Source organism: Pinus tabuliformis, chromosome 2_2, assembly GCF_031772625.1.
Source record: "Pinus tabuliformis cultivar Carrire ecotype Pingquan chromosome 2_2, CPIR1, whole genome shotgun sequence".
Lineage (NCBI taxonomy): Eukaryota > Viridiplantae > Streptophyta > Pinopsida > Pinales > Pinaceae > Pinus > Pinus tabuliformis.
In genome coordinates, this window is record NC_142300.1 from 414,236,230 (window position 1) to 414,259,851 (window position 23,622).

The 23,622-nt window shown below is 40.1% G+C and overlaps 1 protein-coding gene across 3 annotated transcripts in view; it reads right to left on the reverse strand.

The window, feature by feature from the left end:
• The window catches only part of LOC149193022 (uncharacterized), a 243,127-nt gene that overhangs the window by 143,033 nt on the left and 76,472 nt on the right, over window positions 1–23,622 (reverse strand). For all 3 annotated transcript variants that reach the window (XM_089404757.1, XM_089404758.1, XM_089404759.1), the window contains exons 3-5: window positions 10,807–10,883; window positions 10,667–10,706; window positions 10,445–10,502 (exon numbers count right to left, since the gene is read on the reverse strand). In XM_089404757.1, coding sequence (XP_089260883.1) covers window positions 10,445–10,502; window positions 10,667–10,706; window positions 10,807–10,883 — 175 coding nt within the window. The remainder of the gene's footprint in view (window positions 1–10,444; window positions 10,503–10,666; window positions 10,707–10,806; window positions 10,884–23,622) is intronic.

Sequence of the window (23,622 nt, forward strand, 5' to 3'; positions counted from 1 at the left end):
AAATAATTTATGACATGTGTTATGTCCCATTTGGACTTATTGTAACAAAGGAAAATATTTATTTTGTTAAGAAAAATCCATTTATGCCTCCAAGACCAAGTCGGCCCTAGTCAAGGACAAGTCGGCCTCTGGGAGGGCTATTCGGCCCCTTAAGAAGGATATATAGAAGGAGCTCGACCTCATTTGAGTCATACATCTCACACAAGTTCGATCTGCAATAGCGAAGGACGAAAATAGCTGGAAAGGACAAAGAAAAGAAGTCAAAGTATCTTGGGATCATCTCTCTCTTTCTCTCCACACGTGCGAAGTTACGGTTTTGTTGTTGCCAATTGCAGAAGGCCGAAATTGTAGGGCTGAAATTCTGAGGTGTAGTTGCAGGGCCAAAAATTTGGGACGAAGTTGCAGTAGGTCGAAGTTTGGAAACTACCTTGAAGAAGACTTTGTTGGGGGTTGACTTGGTGCTTGGGAGGATCTTGGGCTTTGGTCTTTGGGTCTCGGTAGTCTCATTGTAAGAAGATTCTTGTCACATACCCCCTGGGCCTAATTTGACAATTACCTACTAGGCTCCCATTCCTTAAATTTACTTCGATTAAAGTTAGATTCAATAGTCGTCACAAGTATAATTATTCCATCATTACATGAACAAATATTATTCATGCAACTATACTCATATTCTTCAAAATTCGACAACATCAAAAGTAATGAACCATACCCCCTGGGCACAATACTACAAACTCCTTCTATGCTTTACTAGATCCATGATGTGAGCTTTTACATTCAATTACAAGACTTACATTTCAAATCAACCCTTAAGCATAAATTACAACTTGGAGAAAAGAATCAATCATGACATGCAACCAATAAGATTCTTTGATGACTCAACACAAGCATTAATGGAATGTTATCTTGAGTCTACTGTAGCTAGTATGGCCATGAATCATGATCATAGTCCTACTGGCATAGTCGAAAGTATTACTGACATAAATCTTATGCAATATGCATAAATAGCTAAACTAGCCTCATTGGAGGCAATTCCTATGACGCATAATGTATAGCATAGATAACCTGAACCATAGGCTATACAATTTGAAGCCTTAAAACATAATTGTTCCGCATACATCGATGTCTCATGCCTAAATATTCACCACCTTAAAAACAGAGATATCACATAAGTTTAAAGACGTACTATGTTCCTTCACTAAATTTAATTGTGATTAAATTTAGATTCCATAGTTATCCCATGCATCCGTATATAATCATCTCATAATTAAAGTTAGTACATGCAATTCTACTCATGCATAGTGGTCACATGCAGATTCTACCATTAGTAACATGTGCCATATAGCTCCTTGACCCAAGTATTAATAACTACCTACTATGCTCCCGTCACTAAATCTACACTTGGATGCAATAAGGGTCACATGCATAAGAATTCAATCATCTTCATAATTAAAGATAACACATACAACTATACACCTGCGCTGAGCGATTCAACAACATAAAAGGTAAGGAGTAAACATACAGTACATCCCATGCAAGTGGTTCAGACAAGAGCAATTGGAAAGATTGTCACTTGGAGAACCGAGCACCTCCACCCAACCTAGAACTGGCTTTCACCAGTTCACCCCCGAGCCGAGAGTTCTTGCCATGGATCAACTGCCCTTGTTGATCTCTTCAATGGGTATTTAATACCCTCTTTCATGATATGGTTTCCATTAGCAGCATCCTGCTTTTATGGATCTTTTTATCCATTTGCCTAGGCTTTTCTCAGAAAAGCTCGCCTTTCTCTCCCGCGAGGATTTTCCTCATAAAAGCTTGCCTTTCTCTCCCGCAAGGCTTTTATGTTTTTCTTAAACTTAGCATCTTTCTTCAACTAAGTAACTTGATGGATATTTATCTCCAATCCATCAAGCTTATCTAGAATTAGATCTAGAAGCCTTATCATGAAAGAATTATCCCTTCCCATTCCCCAATGGGATTTGGCAAGAATCTCATCTCTTGGTGTCTCGCTTTTCCAAGTGATTAAATTATTTTATTTATTTAATAATAATGTATTTACTTTTCTTGTTACACATCAGACCTAGCTTTTCTTAGCTTAGGTTAGCAGAGTTTTACATACAATGGAGGGATGTTACAATTCTATAAGAAGAGAAGCATTCTTTCTGGGTTTTCCCTTGGAGGAGTTTTGCCCTGGCTTGGAGCCTATATCTTGTGTACTTTGTCTTGTTGTGATCTCCATTGTTTTGGTAATTGCTTGATGAACAAGATCAAATAAAGTAGTAAAAGGCCAACACATATCACAAGTAATTATCAAGTTAAGGAAAATCACATATAATACATAAGTCTCCTGAATTTCCAACAAACAGGACCACACTACCAAAATTGGGGTTTCTCAAGTAGTGCCCTTCCTGAAGCCATAGGCCAATAGGGGAGATCCCATGAGACTAGGATTGAGGATTAAACCCCCATGTAAGGTGAGGGAACAATAATACAATCAAGACCCTTCCTTCTTCCAAGTCACCCAATAATCCATGCCCAATATGCCCAAGGAAAAACAAGCATAAGCACCTAATTGCACAATGAAAAACATATCTTTAGGGTTGGATTGCCCACCTTCAAACATATGCTCTTGACAAATGGGCGAGGCAACATATGACAAATTCAGGGATCGGAGATCAAATGGCACAATACATCAACTACATCAGTGGTTGTCGGGGGTTGTTCGCTGAAGAGATGTCTAGGAGAAAAATTTTCCTATGGGGTCACCCACTTTTGGTGGGTAACAGGGCCTCTACCCAATTGTTAGCACTTTGTCTAGCTTTTGTCTTTTAGGGTTTCCCTCTCCAAGGCCTACTAGATTTTGTTGTAACAAGACCTAGTTAAGTTGCCCAACCCATGATGAAAACCACCTGCCAATCACACACAATGTCCAGTGTTGCATCTTCACCATTAGTTATTGTTACCAGAAAATCTAGCAGGCCTTGTAGAGGTAAACCATCCAAGACAAGAGTTAGACAAAACGCTAACAATGGGTTAGAGGCCCAATGTCACCTCAGCGGAAACCCCCTGCTCTTTACAGACTTTCATCGATGGGACAAGTCCTGGTAGGAGGGAAATCACGTAAAATAGATATGCTAGGTATAATGTACAATGTGATCAAGCTAGAGCTCATTCAAGAGAGAGGCTCAATAATGGCTCAAGGCTTCAAGGAAGCAAAACACTCTCTAAGAAAAGCCCTAGAAATCAAGGTTCAAGACCTAGGGTTTTGAGGTTTTTCGATGGTGATAGGTATTCACAAGGTCAGGAACAAAGAGAAAGGGTTTCTTGCAAAGATAATCAGCTATTCCAAGGTTCATGAAACCCTCAACAAAGTCCTCAAGTTGAGAGAGAAGAAACAAGGATTTCTCTCTTAGGGCAAAACCTAGGGCAAGAGATTTTATGGATGAAATTTGAGCGGATGCCCATCAAAATGATAGGTCATGTAACCACGGCTTACCTCTTGATGTTTAGACTCTCAAACTACCAAAAGGCCTCCTCCCTAAAATTTCGCTCCAATCCCTAGTTTTTTCCTCTATCCTTAAAAGTACCGAATTTAAGGAGAGAAATTTATGGAGAAAATTTTGAGATGATCACCAAAGACTTGAACTAGTGACTTATCCTTTATGCATATGGAGTCAAGGATGTGATAGATAAGCCAAATTTGTTGCTAAGGAAGCCGAAATTTGATGCCCTAGGTATCAAGATTTCGGCATTTACTCACTCAATGATAAATGGAGTTTGATGGAGTTATAAGAATTCCTCCACTAGGCACATTCATTACATGTTATACAATGAGTAACATATGCAATTCTCAACTAGATAGCCTTTAAAATGTATTTTCAACAAATTCGGGCATAATCAAGCATAATCTAGAAATAATTCCATACATTAGAAAAATTCAAAATGATAATCTCAACAATAGGCACTTACAAGACAACATGTAGTATATCCATCCATTCAACAAAGAAATAGCTCCAAAGACAATCCAAAATATCTTCCAAACATCAAAATGCATTCCAAGGATCTCTAATAGCCAAGAAGGAAGAAATGCCAATTCTCTTATGAGGAGGAATGATCCCAATGATGATGATGAGAGACTGAAATGACCTCTCTCTTATTTATACATGTCTAATGATCTCTAATTTAGCCTAAAAGCCCCTCCAAGTTGTAAAATGATGGGCAAAACTAAGTGAGGTTACAAGCCAACCTCATAGCCAATGTAAAACATAAGAATTAACCCACAAAAGAGGTTGAAATATCGACGTCATGCATGCATAGGCCCTTCTAGGGCATGCGTTGGCCTCCTTCAGTGCCAAGTCAAGTGTAAAGGGCTCCAAAAATCTAGATCTAGGGGTTGGCCCCTAAATCTCCATGCAAATCATCCTATGGACCCTAGTTTTGTGTTTGGGGCACAAAATGGGTCTCATGGGTCTCCTGGTGATAGAATAGACTAGTTTTTCTCCAACGTTGAGGGCTCAAAGGATGGTGCTAGCCCTCCCATGTCTCAAGGGGTCAGACAAACCTCATATGGACCTCAGATCAACTGCCAAACTGTGTATATATTGCTAAGTCGATTGGGGGCATGCTAGTCAAAGTGCATCATCTTATGAATAATGTGGGGGCAAAGCACAAATTGTTGGGGTGTTATAGGTGCCCATGGAATGGATTGATGTTTTGCAAGTGATAGGAGTACCATGGCTCTCAACACTTCACTTGTAGGGTGTCAAAATGCTCCTCTAATGGACCTAGGTCCCTGTTAAGTTGCCCAGCGCATGATGGAAACCACCTGCCAATCGCACACAATGTCCAGTACTGCATCCTCACCGTTAGGTACAATTAATCATTAGTGCATCTAAGTGAACTAAGCTTGTACATCAAGGGAAAATTGACACTTCATATGGGGTTTCTCTTCCAAATTTGGGGCTTTGATCACATGATAGTGTTAACTCCCTAGGTAGGAGTAGCTAATAGACAGCGCTATTAGGCATTCCTAGCCTCTAAGGGGAAAGGCAGGTCCCTAGTACATCCTTTAATCAATAGCTGGCATATGAATAATGATGAAATGGATGGGAATAAGGGGGTCCCAGAGCCAAATGCCATGGGCCAAGGGGTAGCAATAATAAGGAAGTCCACATATTGGGTATAGAGATGTGAGGATGGAACAATCGTGGTTGCATGATTTACCCCAGCCTTTGTTTTTCCACCCCTCTTTATTTTCCTTTTGCTTTTCCTTGATTTTTCTTTGTATTACTGCTCGAAGCTCTAGGAAATGAGAGCATGTTGTGAATGATGTATAGTAGATACTAGATATTACACCCTTAAAGGTGGGGTGGTCCATCGCCCAACAAGGGTTGGGACGTGCATGGGTTTGTTTAACGATGTGATGGGCAGCTAGTGGGCCCTAGGAAGCAGGGTGATGGCCATAATGATAAGGGTTAGAGCTCATGCTTGGCTTTTTCCCACGTGCTTTATTTAATGTCCCAACCATCTTTTGCATTTTATGATTTTCTTTTTCTTTTGTTTCTTTCTTGTGGCCATGATATGCTTTTAACTTTCTTTTAGTTGCATCAACCTCTAGGGCAACGTTTCCAAGCCCGACAAAGATATGTTGACAAGGGGAGGGAGTGTGCTAGCATCTTGTGGACCCAATGGACATGTGGACCTGGAGAAGGGAAATAGTGAATAAGGCTTGTATTGTGCAAGGGGAAGTGATAAATATGGAATGCGAAAGTGAGACCACGCTACCAAAATCGAGGTTTCCCAAGTAGTGTCCTTCCTAAAGCCATAGGCCAATAGGGGAGATCCCACAGGACTAGGATTGAAGATTAACCCTCCATTTAAGGTGAGGGAACAAAACCATAGTCAAAGACCTTCCTTCTTCCAAGTCACGCAATAATTCATGCCAAAATGGCCAAATGAAAAACAAACATAAGCACCCAATTGCATAATGGAAATATACCTTTTGGGTCAGATTGCCCACCTTCTAAAATGTGCTCCTGAGAAATGGGCAAGGAAACATACAACTGATGCAGGTGGCGAAAATAAAGCGACACATCACATTGGATAGAGGTGGTTGTCAGGGGTTGCTGGTTGTCGACTGGAAGAAAGATGAATAGGAGAAAAGCTCTCCTAGGGGTACCCACTTTTGGTGGGTAACAAGTACAATAATCATTAATGCATCTAAGTGGACCAAGCTAGCTATTCAAGGGAAAATTGACACTTCATACAGGGTTTCCCTTCCAAATTTGGGGCTTTGATCACGTAATAGTGTTACCTCCCTAAGTAGGAGTGGCTAATAGACAATCATATTAGGTGTTCCCAACCCCTAAGAGGAAAGACAGGTCCCTGGTACATCCCTCAATCAATAGGTGTCATGTGAATAATGATGGAACAGAGGGGCAACAAGGGGTCTCAAGGTCATATGCCATGGTCAAAGGGGTAGAAATAATGAGGAAATCCACATTTTGGGCATACAAATGTGAGGAGGGAGCAATCATGGATGCATGAGTTACCCCGGCCTTTGTTTTTCCACCCCTCTTATTGCCTTTTGCCTTTTCTTGATTTTTCTTTGTATTATTGCTCGAAGCTCTAGGAAATGAGAGCATGTTGTGAATGATGTGTAGCAGTGACTACCCCCTTAGTGGTGGGGCAGTTTATCACCCACCAGGGGTTTGGACATGTGAGGATTCCTTTTATGATGATGGTGCAACATTAGCCCTAGGAACCGGGTGATGGCCATAATGGTAAGGGATAGAGCTCATGCTTGGCTTTTTTGCACACGTGCTAATATTAATGTCCTGGCCATCTTTTGTATTTTATGATTTTCTCTTTCTTTTGTTTCTTGCTTATGGCCATGATATGCTTTTTACTTTTCTTTCAGCTGCACCAACCTCCGGGGGCAAAGTTTCTAGGCCCGACCCAAATATGTGGACAAGGGGGGGGGGGGGGGGTGCTAGAACCCAATGGACCCAGAGATGGGAGGTGGAGTATAGGGCTCGTAATGTATAGAGGGAAGTGATAAGTATGGAATGGCAAAACAAGACCATGCTATCTCAATTGGGGTTTCCCAAGTAGTGCCCCTCCTAAAGCCATGGGCCATTAGGGGAGATCCCACTAGACTGAGATTGAAAATTATCCCCCTATTTGGGGTGAGGGATCAAAACCACAGTCAAAGCCCTTGATTTTTCCAAGCCACCCAATAAAATACCTTTGGATCGGATTGCCCACCTTCTAACATGTGCTCTTGACAAATGGGTGAGAAAACATACAACTGATGCAGGTGGCGAGGATAAAATGGCACATCACATCGGCTACAAGGTGCCTGTCAACGGTTGTTGGCTGCCAGTTGGAAGAAGATGATTGGGAGAAAACTTCTCCTAGGGGTGCCCACTGTTGGTGGGTTAAAGCCTGCACTTGCTACATTCTATTTTTTGCTAGTATGGTTCCTCTCCAAAATATTATTGCAAGTTCGCAACTTGCCCCTTTCTATAAGTCTGCAGTTTTGTGTTGTGAATTGACTCTCTCTCTCTGTCTCTCCCCCTAGATTGCGAGGCACAAAACCACATCAGGCAGGGAAAAAAACTATAAAACAATGATTGGGAGACAGCATTCCAAGAAGGCCATGTAGAGGGCATGGCCGAACAACCCTCGAGGATGATAGTAGATACACATTAGAGACGAAATAATGAAATGCAGTGCAGCCATACGAGGAGATGTCCTTTCAAGGGTCAAATCCAGAGGAATGGTCTGAAACTTCCTTCTACCATGCTATTGATCTGGCCTCCCTTCATTGCATTTTTTCTAGTTATATACTAAAATGTTGCTTTTTCAACACTGAAGATCAGTTGACCTCATGGATGTGTGCACATGTGTGTGTGTATGAGAGAGGGAGAGAATGAGGCTACATAAAGGTATGTTGTTTCCTGAAACTCCTTGATAGGGATCTTAACTTCATAAGGAAAATTCATATCCACAGATCATGTTGTATCTTAGGTGTCTAACCAAGTTTAATGGACAAAGCTAAAGAGTCTCTGTAAGTGACCTTAAAAATCAAAGAAATGATGAGCATAAAAGATTGAGTTAATCATGCCAGTAGGTCTCAATATCGCTTATTTCATTTCACATTTGATTTCATGGTATATGATGAAGCATCCTTGAATATGCTTCAAAGCTTTTCAAGTTCCCTGGGTCAACAACGAATTTGTTTATGTAGATGAGATCTTTTTGGAAAATTGTGTGCTCAAACTTATCTTCTTTTTTTCTTCGGAAAATGCTCCATATATTACTTTAGAAAGAAAAAAAGTACATCAGGTTTCAAAGTGACAACAATGTGCAGACAACAGAGGTACTAGGTAAATCCCAGCCCACATCAATTAACACAAGCTAGCATATGAGCCCAGTCCCCCATAAGGACAGAGTCAACATCATCATGGAAAGCACTAAGGTTAATTTCCAAGTGCAAAACAACACTGGCTCAAAATTTCTCAATTACCCTAAAGTAAGGGGGTGAGGATCGGCATTGAACATAACATGACATCAATGTTTTCACATGAAACCAATTGCAACCAATCAAACTGTGTGTCAAAGCTCTTGGGGCCTCTTCCATGAGAACAGGGCTACAAAAACGGAATGGAATTCAGCCTGAAACGATTCCAAAAAACTTTGGCACTCTGACATTTCGAAAAATCATGTTGCACTATCTTACCCTTATGGCACAGCACACAAGTTGAATTAGTATCGTCAGCTTCATGAACCTTGCTCTCTATAGCCAAAGCTGATGAAGTAAAATCCATACCAAAACATTATATTTGACGGAAGCATAAGCATTCCAAATGGTATGACACATCCTCAGCCATTGCACCACCAACTCTGCAATCCCCCATCTTCTATGGAATTAGGTGCCAATGTCAAATGAATAAATAATGAGCACATAAAGATCTTTCATCTCATAGAAAGAATTCCCACTCCTCCATCTCCACTCCCAACACTTTGAGCCTTGCCCATGCATCTACATTTTATATAGACATCTTACACAAGAAAAAAGTTATTAATCTCTATCTTATACCTGTCATAATATATTCTTAAGGTCGTAGATTCCAGGTCACATATGGCTAAAATTGAAGCCAAAATATGTCATTATGAACTATTCTTTTCTTTCAATTAATATAATTCTTTACTTACCGAAATATATCAAGTTGTATAACTAATTTTAACTAGTAGCACTCACTGTAAATAACCACATGGTGGACAAAAGGATACTTATTCTTACCTCTGAGTCCTGACCTTTATATATGGTCTCTTCTCTATTAGTGGTAGACCAGTGAGACAACACAAGAGAACACCAGGTCACCTTGACATGTTTGCCACACTTGACATACAGGTATTGCTACCCTTCCTTGTTTCCAACAGAGATCTCATGTACAGATGCAGATCACCAGGTTTCACTTCTACTAAAAAGATTTGTTGGCCTTCGATATTAGAAGAGCTACAACAAGGGGTCCCAATTCCTCCCCCCATGATGGCACACCGCACAATTGAGTCCTCTTAATCCTAGCCACTCTCCATAGGACAATATGAAGCGCAACCTCAACACATTCATGGTAATTGACTGAGATGACGACTCTTCTTCCAACTCTAATGTCAACTAGTGTGTTGCTCTCCCTTAACATCCATTGCCACTCTCTGAGAGCATTATCAAGGTCAGCATTTGCACATTCATAGTCGTTAACAGGGATAATGGGTCCTCTCTTGACTTTGCCATAAGTAGGGCATTGCTCTTCCTTGACATTCTACTCATGGCTAAGACAGTGTCTCTTATTACAAGAGTTTTTTCTCTTGATATATTACCTACTACACTAACTAGAGTTTACCCTTTTGGGTTCACTAAATTTTATCTCATTGTCTACTCCTCTAGTCTAGGTTTTAGACTTTGGTTTCTTGTTTTTTGGAGATGCTCTAAGTACTCATTGTTGTTGTTAATCATTGTTCTTCGAAGTTGACTTGACATAATTTTCCAATTCACAGAAATTAAATATTAATTCATTTCATTCCTATAATTAAAGGAACTTTGGAATGCACTCATCATTTATGTATATGATGAAGCGTGCCATTTTCCAGTGTGCCTATTATGCCTAAGGATGAGTATTTTACACAAGACAACAAGAATGGTTTAGATGAGCTGCAACCTAATTTGAACCATGTCAACCAATCTATATGATGACTTGAGGAGGTTGGGAGCTATTAGCAATTTCTTTAGTTGTGTCTAAGAAAACTTGAATATTGTGATAGGTGTTTTGTATGTCACCATCGACAACTTCTACAAGATCATTAATAAGTCTTTCAAAATATAAATTTTAATACTAAAGTAAACAAATCCCCGTAATATTCAAAAACCATGAACACTTACGATGTAGCATCCATCTTCGGTATCACTTCATAGGCTTTTCTCTTATCAGATTTTTCCCCTGTTACATAGAAAAAAGGTTCAGAAAGCAATCATATTGTACAATGCAACATCAACAAATCACTATAGAATATTTTTTAAAAATGCACAGTATAAATACAATATATCTAATTATTTTCTCTTAACCTAAATCAATGGTGGACATTCTTTAAGAGCCACATTTACCTTCTCGAAACTCAGGTACATACTTTGCAAGTCGATATTTCTAGCAACACAATGAATGTTAGTAATGTTGAACTCAAGAAAAATTTCAACAAAGTAAATGCAAGAACTAAGAACGCTTAAATAGTAAAGATATGATGCACCTGCAAATGGCTTTTTACATGATAGATGGTGAGGCCTTGAACACCCATAACCCTAAGAACACCCTTCGGTGTAGCTCCTACAAAATGCCACTAGACTATTAGAAAACCACTCAAATAACCTGGAAAGATACAAGTATATGGTTCCAAATTCCAGAAATCACATAATGCAATTCATTTTCTTAAAAAACTAGAAAGGTGCAATCAATTTAACAATTATTACTATTTTTTTAATGCATCTTATAATTACATTACTATACAAAAAATACATCAATGCATACTCAATGACTGAAGCTGCACTTATAAAAACAACACCTCCCTATAAATGCAACAAGTGCAGTCACATCTGCTTAGCCTTGATCTCAACACAATCTACATCTTAACGCAAAGTATCAATTTTAACTCAAACCTTAATTGTTTATTCTACTCTTTAACATTTTAGTGTCACCCAACTAAAAAGGGAAGCTTTTCCCATTGACAGTAAGTTGGCATCTCCGCTTCCATAAAAAGGAGATTCCTATCAACCTTATCATGTTTTTCTTATTTCTATCCCGTGTTGCCTAGTCATCCACCTATCCCCCTGAATGGCCTCTTTCTGAGACTGATAAAAAGAATGTCATGCTCCAAAGAAATACATTCTTAAATTACTCATGCAAATATGCACTCTACTTGAAAGTCTCTACTTCGCATCAAATCACACAAAACAGATTCGCTAGATTTGAGTGGTGGAGCCTATCTTTAACCATTAAGCTTTCATTGAACATTAATCCACCAACCACCATGGTCCTAAAGAAAGAGTAGGTTTCCCAAATATCTTCTCGTCTCCTAGTCCACCTAGATTTAATATCTTGCGAGGCATATTTATTCATTTGTGCTGTAATTTGGAGGTCTTTTCCAGATTTTATTGATATAAAATATTCATCTTGTAATTAATAAAAACTTTCATAAGACCTCTTCAATCCTTTCAAATTCATCCCTAGGCATCTAAGCTCATCTCCAATAAATTAAATTCTAGAATGACTATGTAGAGTTTGAAAAAATGTTTGTTCAATAACAACAAACAATTTTTGTGTGTGCTTGATAACTCTCCAACTCAGCCATCCTCTCATCCCTTTCTCCCGCAAGTCAACACAAGTACAAAAACTGTTCTTATCGAACCTATTTCCCACAAAACAAGGAATTAAACCATTCTATTCTTTGATAGAGGAAAAATTACAAATGCTCCTTGTTCCCAACACCCATCGCTTCTTGGACCACTAAAGTTACAATGTAATTCCCTAAAGACTAGTTGCCATCCCTATCAAATTCTCTGAAGTATGCGTAACCTAGAAATTTAAGACTACAAGCTATACCAACTGCACCATATGTGCAAAGTCCCCTTTATACAATCCATATGGATAGCATATTAGCATACTCTATGCCATGGGGAATGTTAACCACCAAAAAGTTGAGAAATTAATATGCTTGTAGATTAGGGTTAATTCCTCTTACTTGATAATTACTTGTGAGTGTATGTTGCCTTTTATTACTTTTATTATGTCTTATTCATCAAGAAATTACCAAAACATAAAGTATATGAAGATCACAAAAGACAAAGAACACAAGATGTAGGCTCCAAGCCAGGGAAAATCCCCACAAGCAAGAAAACCCAAACAACTTTTCTTATAGATTTAGATCAAAGTGAAATATCCAAGACCCAAGACCAAGACCAAAACCTCCACCAAGAACCAAATCGATCCTCCATCAACCAAATCAAAGTCAACAAAAGAACGATGGCCAAACCTCATCAAATCTGATCAAGTACAGAATTTTGGACCTGCAACTTGGCAGAGTTGTCCCAACACCTTCGCACGTGTGAGCAGAAACAGAAATTTCGGCACTGTAATTCGCAGAGTTGCCCCAACATCTTCACGCGTGTGAACATAAACAAGCAAACGTTTGATTTTTCTCTTTCCTTCGATTCTTCTTCTCTATCCTTGGCCTTCACACTCTTTCTTCTTCTTTCTTGGCATAGAAATCGATGATGTAAGTGAGTGATCAAATCATGCCGAAGTCTCTTCTATTTATAGTTGTCCAGGGGGTCGAATAGGTGCCTCTTCTAGGTTGACTTGTCCAAGTAGGACCTGTTACCTCTCAAACTAACAGGGGTCCTAGGAGGGGGTCCTATAGGGAAACTACTATGTCAAGCGCAACAATGGAGCGATAGCCCACTGTCACCTCAGCTAAGGCTCCCTGCACTTTATTAAATTTCACCGATGGGAGGAGACCCAGTATAATGAGGATAATGAAAATGAATGGATCAATGACAAGCTGAAAGGTGATCCTAGAAGCCTATTCACAAGGCTTAAATATATGGCTAGCTTGCTTGGAAAGCAAGATGAAAGGCTCTCTAGGAAGGGCTTGGGAGAATTACAAGTGCTGGGGTTTGAGTAAATGACTTATCAAGAAGATTCGTAGACCCTAAGATCCCTATGTAAACTTGGATACCAAGTGGTATTTATGGAATTATCTTCAAAAGTTTGTGGGATCACACAGAACCAAGTGGACCCAGAATTACATCAAGGGGATGAAATTTATCAACCAAGGGTGTGCTTGACCTAATTGAGGAGGGGAGAAAGGGATTAAAGGAGAAATTTTCTTTAAATTTGATGCAATAATCCCAATGAGGTCACTAGCCAATGGAAACCTAGGGCAAGAAACGGTCCTCGAGCTAGGGCTTGCAATATGTCAAGATCCCACTGTCAGATCTGCTTCAAATTTGGAGGGCCTCTAAAGCAAACTCCAGCACAGTTGTGGACCAAAAATAGAAGTATTTGGATGGCTAGATTTTGAGATAAGTGATTCCCTAGGTGACCTATGTGGGCTAGGCCTAGAAAAAAGAGAGAAGGTGCGAAAAATATGCTTTAAGGTGATCACCTATGGAGGATCAGTGCCTAATCCTTTGGGAGAGATGGAGTCATGGAAGATTAAGAGTTTGGATTTATTTCCACTTGTCAAGGAGGCCTAAAAAGCAACTTCGTTGGGCATTAGGGCTTAATGGAAGGAGCTTCAAGGTCTTTATACTTCGTTCAACAATATTTGGGGACTTATCAAGACAAAATGTCTCTAGGAAAATTCATTCATTAAAATTTAAAACATGTCCCATATATGATATATGTTGATTTTGGTTAGCATCAGATGTGCTCTAGCCACGAAATTTGGTGGAGAGGCTAAGACACATGAGATCTCCAAGACCCAAAAATCATTTGGAAAAATTCCACCCGGATGAAGAGATATTAAAATAATTAATATTTTTAACTAGTTCTTAAGTCTAAACTTGGGAAAATTAAAATATTAATGTGTATTAAATTATTAATATAATATGGTTGAGAAAGTTCTAAGTGATGAGGATCAAGCAAGTTATAATCTTAGCCGTTGATTAGGGACTTAATCTCGGCCATTGAATCGTCAAAAGGAAAAGTATAAGAGGAGGCTTGAGGGTCAGTTGGAGACACACCAAGAGAGATCAAGAATTCGATTTTCTGGGGCGAGGTTTGCTGAGGAAATCGAGTTAGTGATCAGTTGCAGCGAGGGGCAGTTCAGCAAGGGATTTTCATCTGAGGCTGAAGAATACATAGCAGAGAGGCAACACAGTGCAGGAGAGACAGCGCAGGCCCTAGAAGGGTTGACGCAGAGGCAGCAGGAGCTGACGCAGAGGACGCAAAAGGTCGTAGAGGCTAATGCAGAAGCCGTAGAGGCTGACGCAGAAGCCGTAGTGGCTGACATAGGCAGTGCAGAGGGTCGTAGAGGTTGACGTTGGGCTTCAGAGGCAGCGCTGGGGAGATTCTGTTGGGCAAACTGAGTATAGATTAGTCGGGAGAGGGTGACGCAGTTCCTGAAGAGTGATGCAATTCCAGAGTAGTGCTTGGAGCAGCTGTCGTTGTCCAGCACAACGAACAGTCAGAGTCACTGTGGGGTTGATCATCCGGTTGGTGATTTGCCGGAATATCTGTCTCCGGATAGAGGTACTACTACCGAGAACATTCTCAGTTGGGTGAGCCATTTCTGGCACCCTAGTTGTATTCACAAATCTGCTTATTAATAAAACCCTCAAATCTGCTGCATTGGTTTTCCCACACTGAGTTTTTCCGGGGATGATTGTCCAAAAATAACGGTGTCCCTTGTGTTATTGTCTCTGTTCATTTCAGTTCATGATCTGTATATTTGTAAAAGCTGCAATAGTGTTTACGTCAATATTTATGCAATTAAATAACTTGTTAATGTGAAGAACAAGTAGGAGATAGTAAACCAGTAATTGCAGTAGGGGTTTCTGATGTGTTAGATTCAGAAATTTTCACAATATATCACTATTTAGAGTTTCAATTTCCAAAATTTCGTTCTAAGAAAATCAACAAATTAACCCTAAAATAGTGAAAATCCCAATATCATGAATGCAACAACATAAAGAATCAAAATAGCATTAACATTGTACTTACATGTAAGAAGAATATATCCAATCACCAAGATATGCCAATCATAGAAGACCCAAGACAAAGAAGATTAACCAAACATCTAAATTCATCCATTTATCCCAACAATCTCATCATCAAAAGATAGCAAAAATCTCACAAGTAGATATGATCCAATCCAAGTGATGATGCTAAAATGAATTCACATCACTTGTATTTATACATGTCTAATGAGTTCGATTTAGCTAATTAGGCCTACAGTAGCCCTTAGAACAAAATAATGTGCACAATTACTAACTTTAGGTGACAAGCCCACCAAACTAGCTCATAAACAAAAGAATAAGCCTCTCAAGAGGTCGAATAATCAATAGTACATGTCGTTGGGCCTTCTAAGAAGCCTGATGAATTCCATAGGTGCCATAATGAGAAATAGGACTCCTAAAAGTAGTTGACAAGGGGTTGGCATCTTGTTCTCCAAATAATAAACTTGTGGTGCTCCCAATAGGTGTGGGGGCACACAAGTAACATCATGGGTATCCAAGTAGATCGAAGATGCCTGTAAATCATCTGCAAGGGCTTGGATTATGATGTAAGTGATGCCACATCATCACATAGGTCTTGGGTCATCTGCCAAGTGCATGGTACAACTGTGGGGCTGGTTGGGCATGGTGAACCAAGTGCACCTTCCTCATCCAATAGGTCGATCTCTAGCAATCTCTAAGCGTCTCAAGGGATCCATGGAGTGATGTCTACTGTTGTGGATGCCCATGGCCCTCTACACACAGCCTACATGTGCCAATGTAGCCCTCTTGAGGGTTAGGACCCCACATAGGGAGACCAAACCCAAAATGGAGACCATTTTCAATCCTGCATAAGATCCAATGTGTCCCTTAGCCTTCTAGTACAACAAGTCATTTAAAGAAATCGATTTATAGAGCTCACAAACCATGGATAACAGTTGGGCACTTAATAATGGCATGCCCTTCCATAGTGGGCTTTTTCAAGTGCTAATGTCTCCAACCTCCAAAGTGGTTAACCAAATACCCTATTAGGTGGTTTCTACCTTTAAAGGGGATAATATGTCCAAGTTACATCCTTCAAATGGTGGTGACATGTGATAAAAAGATATATTGAGTAGGGAATGAAAGGGGCAATCTTGGGCCACATGTTGGGGTACAAGGGTAGCTAATAAAGGGAAGCCCACACTTGGGTATATCATGTATACGAGGGAGCAATCGTGATGCATGAGATACTCTAGCCTTGATTTTTCCACCCTTCTTTGTATGCCTTTTTCCTTTTATGATATTTCTTTAGTTAACTGCTCGAGGCTCAAGGAATGAGAGCATGATGTGTAAAGTATAGCAGTGGATACCTCCTTTAAGGTGGGGCACTTCACTGACCACCAAGGGTTGGGACAATCATGGATTTCTGAATGATAGAGGAGGCTCATCTAGGGCCTATAGGAACCACGGTGATGACCATGGAATGGGGTAGAGCTCATGCAATGGCTTTTTCCCACGTGCTAAATGCTTTTGTCCCAACAATCTTTTGCATTTTATGGTACAATTTCCTGTTGAATGTAGCCAATTATGCTTTTTTTCTTTTTTTTAGCTACATCAACATTCGGGGCATCATTCCATGCCTGACTGAAGGTGTGGGTAAGGGAAAGGGGGGGCTAACCCTATGTGGACCCAAGTGGGAAGAATGATGAAATGGGGTTATAATGAATGGAGGGAGAGTGATATATGTGGATGAGGGAGCGAGACCACGCAACCAAAATCAAGGTTTCCCATGAAGTACCATCCCTAGAACCCAAAGGTCAATAAAAGAGATCCCACAGGACTAAGGTCCAAGGGTGACATCCAAAAGAGGTCTAGGGGACAAGAACACGAACCTAGCCCACTCTTTCCACCAAATACTCCCATAAATTCATGCCCAAAAGTTTACATGATCAGTAAACTAAAATACTCAATTACCAAATGACAAGGCATACCTTTAGGTTTGGGAGGCCCACCTTTAAACATAAGATCATCACAGATGAGTGAGGGACCACATGGCTGGCTCAGGTGGCGGAGAAGTGGCACAACGAGCTAGTTGGTGGTTGCAAGGGGTTGTTGGCTGCTAGCTGACTACCATCTTGGACAAAATTTTCTCCTAGGGATATCACCCACAAAGTGGTGGGTAACATATGGCTCCAACTAGGACGTGATCTCTCGAAAAGTGGGCGAAGCTACTCGAACGGGGAGTCATAAGAACACCAGCAGTCTCTTGGTACACTGTAGATACACCGTAGACCTATTACCTGCACATATCATAGATGAAAAACACCACACAGCATGCTTTCGCAATGTCTTATGATCGCACATGCTTGGATTAGACCCATAAAATCGATCCATAAAAATAACTTCTTCGAATGCAAATTTTGAATCTAAATGCAGCTAATCTACCATGATAAATATCATGTCATTAGTTCTAATGCAAAAATCAGCATGCAATGCATCCTACCCTAACATGCATATAATAATGCTAATGCTAAGTGTAATCATAAAGCCAGTGCAACCAACATATCATCATATCAATATACATATGTCTGCCAGTATGACTACTCATGTAGCAAATCCCAAAGCGAATGCGGATACATTTGTATGGAGGATGAAGCGGGTGGGAGGTGGGAAAATATGATCTCCATTCGAGGTAAAAGGAAGCCCTAGGAGAAGGAGAATAAACCAATCTAGAAGTGCAAGTCTTTCCCTCTAAGTACGCAATGGTGGAATGAAAGATCACTCTCAACAACTCCCTATCACAATCATTGTTTATAATATCATGCTTTGTAGATGCCACAAGGTCGTGATGAGAGGGGAACGAAGGGCGAGGGAAGGAAGGGGTGCAATAAATAGGTTTCTCAAGGTGATGGTTACATTGGAGAGGGGAGGTCATGAAGTGATCAAAACCCTAATGGTGTGCCCAAGGAGGTAAAGTATAATCAATGAGGGGCTCTTCCTCAACACTATACTCGGAAGGGGGAAAAGGACTCACAGTGACTTGAGATCATATGACAAGGGGTGAGGGAATCACTTGATGAAGACTCAAGATGATGAACAATAGAAAATGGCTAAGGGGAAGGTGAAGTTTCAACAGGACCCTTTTCTTGAAAATCCAACTCTAGAGGCTCAAGTGATTTGAATATACTCACGGAATCATAAGGAAGGTAGGTATGATAAAGGGCCTTATCAATCCTATCATTGTTGGTATGAAAGATAAGGTCTTCCCAAAAAGGAGAATAAATTATCTCCAAATGCTCCTTTTCATGCAAGGGAAAATGATAATTGTCCTTCCCAAGGGTATCAATGGCTATGTCCTCATAAATAATGCCTGGGAGAAAGGGAGAACCACTCTCAACCTCACCCTCCTTGTCGGTGTCACAAATGGGAGCACAGTCAAATTGAGGATCAACAGTTTCCCATTTCTCTTTTTCAATATGAAAATAATCTCCAATGTCATCTTCTGAGGGGCTAATGGGATCACCTTCCTCAAGGTTCTCAAAAGGAGAATCATCGGGAGTGCTATCCTTGAGAAAGGTAAGGTTAGTCTCAACTTCAATTTCCATAGACTCATTCTTCTCAACACAAATGTTCTCAAAATCATCCTTTTCATCATGTGGACCCAAGGAGGACTCGTATTCCTTCTCATTACTTAGATTCTCAATGTCTTGATGATGCTCGATGAAGACTTCCTCTTGGATGCTTAAAGCAAGGTGTACTTGAAAATGTCTAAAAAAGCTATCAACGAACTCTTCAATAGATGAGATGCTCCTAGGTTCATGATTATGCAACCATGAGTTATGACCATAGAGAGATCTCATGAACAACAACATGAGGACATCCTGGTGAACCACTTTCTCTTTCGAAGTATGTGCATTTAATCTTTCTACATGGTCAATTGCGGAGAATGGATTGTTAGGATATTCCGACACATAGGATATAGTTAAGTTCAACTTGGTCTAGTATAGGGTTAGGTTAGAGTTAGGTAAAGTGTGTTTCTTTACCGTTGTACATTTTGTAACTTACAATCCGACGGTCACGATATGTAGTGATCCGACGGTTCACTCTCACCTCGGTATTACCGACACTTGATCCGTGGCTTGACACCCGATTGGTCCATGAGTTCTATTTAAAGCGCATGGAGGGTCATTGTTCGGGTAATCCGTGCATGAGAGAAGCTTATGTAAATTTTCATTCTTTGATTAATAAATTGCCTGTAGTACCCACGTTGGGACAGGCCGTGGACTGTTTCCCTCCTTGCACTTTGAGGGTTTTAACCACGTCAAAAATACTGGTGTATTGATCTGTGATCTGGTTGTGAGCGGTGTCCTTTTGGTATTCTTTCTGAGGAACTTACCCTGTAAATTCCTACATGGTATCGGAGCTATTTGAGGGCCGCGTCCGTTGGTGATCCAAATCTGAAGCCGGTAGAACTGCATGCGGCTGTCATTTCCTAGATCTGCTGTTTCTGACTGCTTTCGGGCCGAGAGGACTGCTCTGTTGCGTTCGGAGCATCTGTTCCAGTGAGGAACCCCTTTCGTTTCACGCGAAAAGGTTTCCGGTAGCCCTAGCTGCGTCATTTTTCAGATCGGGAGGTATACAGTGTTTTTTTGCAGTTTACTGTTATTTTCTCTCTGCTTATTTCGGTCTCAGTTTATTTAGCCTTTTTTTTAACCGGATCTATACCTTTCATTTCTGCGTATGCTCTTTGCCCCGCGACTCTGTGCGATCTGGGCAAATCAAAAACAGAAAGGAAGGATTTTTCTCATGCGTATGCTCTTTTCCCTGCACCTTAGTGTGATCTCGGAAAATCAGAAACATTGAGAAAAATATTTAGTTTTTCGGCTAAAGCTAACTTTGAGATTTTTTTTTAAAATTTCTAGTTTTTTGGCTAAAGCTAACTTCGAGCTGCAAGGTTCGTTTTTCTTTGCATATTCGTGTTGGGTTTTGTGTTTTGTGTTTTGTAGGGAAAAAGAGCTTTCTCAAGGCAAGCACGCAAACCAAGGCCCCCCCCCTCTCTCTCTCTCTCTCTCTCAAATTTTTTGTATAGATCAATTGGTTCAAAGCTATTTTAAGAGAGTAGAGGTCTTGGGTTCAAGTCTCCATTTTGTGGGGGCGGATTTTTTTTTCATTCGCGCACTTTGCCGGCAACGTCAACAAATTTTTTTAAAAAGCCATAACTTCTTCATCCGGAAGCCTTTTTCAGAGCCGTTTTTTTTAAAACCGCCTATTTTTTCGAGATCTATCCATTGGAACACTTACTTTCAGCATCTTCAGCTTCAGTTTTTTAAAAAAAATGGAAAGTCCATGCCAAGTCATTCTTGACAGCACTAACTACTTCCAATGGGTAGCCTACATGGAAGATTTACTTAGAAGTAAAGGTCTCTTCAGAATAGCCACAGACCAAGAGAAGAAACCAAAAGATGAAGACAAGGCTGCAAAATGGGAAAATAGACAAGATCAAGCACGTGGTTTGATAGGGATGTCTATTTCTCCTGATCTTAGATTCCACATTGCAGAACTTGAGACTCCTCATGAAGCATTAGAAAAACTCGCTAAAGTTTTTGGGATTAAAAATGAAATTAGAGCCCATCAACTTGAAAATGAGTTGCTTACTTTGGATCCTAATAATTTTTCTTGCATTGAAGATTTCTTGTCCAAATTCAAGACCCTTAGATATCTCTTGGAAGGTGTTAAAGTTAAGAAAGAAGATGGAAACCTTATTTATTCCATCCTTACTAAGTTGGGACCAGCCTACTCTGTATTTGTTTCCACTTTCCATTCTACAAGGGAAGCTTTCATTTGTCAAGGAAAAGACTACAAGGCCCCTTCCTTTGACTCCTTTTGTGATTCCTTAATAAGAGAACAAGAAAAACTCTTACACCTTGGTCTTCTTAATCTTGGAAACTCTTTCGCGAAAGCGTTAGCCGCCCAGCAGCAACCAAATTCAAAGAATCCTAAGAAGTCATATCCTCAAAAGAATGGTCCTAAACCATCTCAGCCTCAAAATGAAAGATCATTTCAGCAAAATGATAAGACCAATAAAAACAAATGGAAGAAGACTGATAGACATTGTAACTTTTGTAATCGAGATGGCCACTTAGAATCTAAATGCTTTAAGAAGATGGAAGCCTTGGAAGCCGCAATGAAGAAACATAACATCCATGTGGAGCCTACTTCAACTTCAACTTCCGGAATGGCACTTTCTGCATGTCGTTGTCAATCATCTCAGTCTGGTTATGCATTAAATGTATCTTCTTCTTCTTCTTCTCATTCTCATGAGTGGCTCATTGATTCTGGAGCCTCTTATCACATGGCCAAAAACCAAGCCATGTTTTCTTCTTTAAATGATTGTAACACCAAAAATATATATATTGGTGATGATAGATCTCTTAATGTTGTAGGGACTGGAACTGTTCATCTAGACAATGGTCAGTTTAATGATGTATTATGTGTTCCAACCTTATCCTGCAACCTTCTATCTGTCTATCAGATAACTCATTCAGGTGAAGGTAAAATTGTTGAATTTTCACCTCATGATGTTGTAATCAAGGATCTAAAAGATCCTAAACAGATTCTAGCTACTGGTCTTGCTGATGATTCCAAAAGGTTGTATAAGTTTCACAACTTTGGGTCATCAAATCTTCCCTCAGTATTTGTTGCTCATAATGATGAAGTGAGCAAACTTTGGCATGAGCGATTTGGTCACTTAAACTATCGCTCCCTTCAGCATCTATGTAAAGAAAATATGGTGACAGGTCTTCCTATGGTATCTTGCAGAGATGGTGTTTGTTCCGGATGTGTACTCGGAAAACATCATCGGGACAGTTTTGACAAACGTGCCTCTTGGCACGCCTCAGCCCCTTTACAGCTTGTGCACAGTGATTTATGTGGTCCTCTTCCTGTTGCTTCATTCTCTGGCTGCAAGTACTTCTTAACTTTCATTGATGATTTCTCCAGACGCACTTGGGTATACTTCTTAAAACTCAAGAGCGAAGTATTTAACACCTTTTTGGCCTTCAAAGCCTTTGTTGAAAAACAATCTGGACATCAAATTCTTAAGCTAAGAACTGATAATGGTGGAGAATATGTTAAAAACACATTCATCAACTTTTGCACCGAAAATGGAATTCAAATGCAACATACTGTTCCATACACTCCACAACAAAATGGTGTAGCTGAAAGGAAAAATCGCACCTTAAAGGAAATGGCTAATTGTATGCTGCAATCTAAAGGACTCAGTCTTAGTTTTTGGGCCGAAGCAATTAATTGTGCAAATTATATAATCAATCGCACTCCTACTAAGGTTCTAGAGAATATCACTCCAGAAGAAGCTTGGAGTTCCATTAAACCAGATGTAAGTCACTTTCGTGTGTTTGGAAGTGAAGCATGGGCCCATATTCCAGATGAAAAGCATAAAGCTTTAGAACCTAAGAGTGAGAAATGTACTTTTGTTGGATATTCTGAAGATGTAAAAGGTTATAGACTTATTCCATTTAAGTCCAAAAATGTTATCATTAGAAGAGATGTAAAATTTGATGAAAATAAATCGGCCTGCGAGCCTAGTCCGGCGGATGTTCCACCTCTTCCTATCTCTTCTACTTTTGAAAACATTTCTTCTTCAGATGATGAAAGCGAGGATGATAATCCTCCCCCACCTTCTCAGGATCCTCAACTTCCAAGATGGGTTCGTGCTACTCGGGATGCAGCAGGTGATCTTGTCGGTGATCCTACAGATCAGCGACGTACACGTTCTCAGTTTGAAAGAGCCTCTTCTTTACTGGCTCAAGCTCCAGTAAATCATGATCCTGACACTTTTGAGAAGCTTCAGGCCATCCACATTGGGAAGCAGCTATGAATGAAGAATATCATTCATTGATGACAAATGATACATGGGATCTTGTTCCTCTACCAAAGGGACGCAAACTTGTTAGATGTAAATGGGTTTACAGAACCAAGTATGGACCAGATGGGAAAGTTGATAAACATAAAGCTCGTCTCGTTGCTAAGGGCTTTTCACAAGTTGAAGGCATTGACTACACTGAAACCTTCTCCCCTGTTGCCAAAATGAACTCTATCCGCCTTGTTCTTTCCCTTGCTGCCTCTTTAAAATGGGAAGTCCATCAGATGGATGTTAAATCTGCCTTCTTGCATGGGGACTTGCAGGAAGAAATCTATATGGAACAACCCATTGGCTTCATACAAACAGACTCCAGCCTTGTTTGTCGACTTAAGAAATCCCTTTATGGCCTCAAGCAAGCTCCTCGGGCTTGGTATGCCAAAATGGATAGCTTTCTTTTAGAATCTGGCTTTTCTAGGTGTCATTCTGA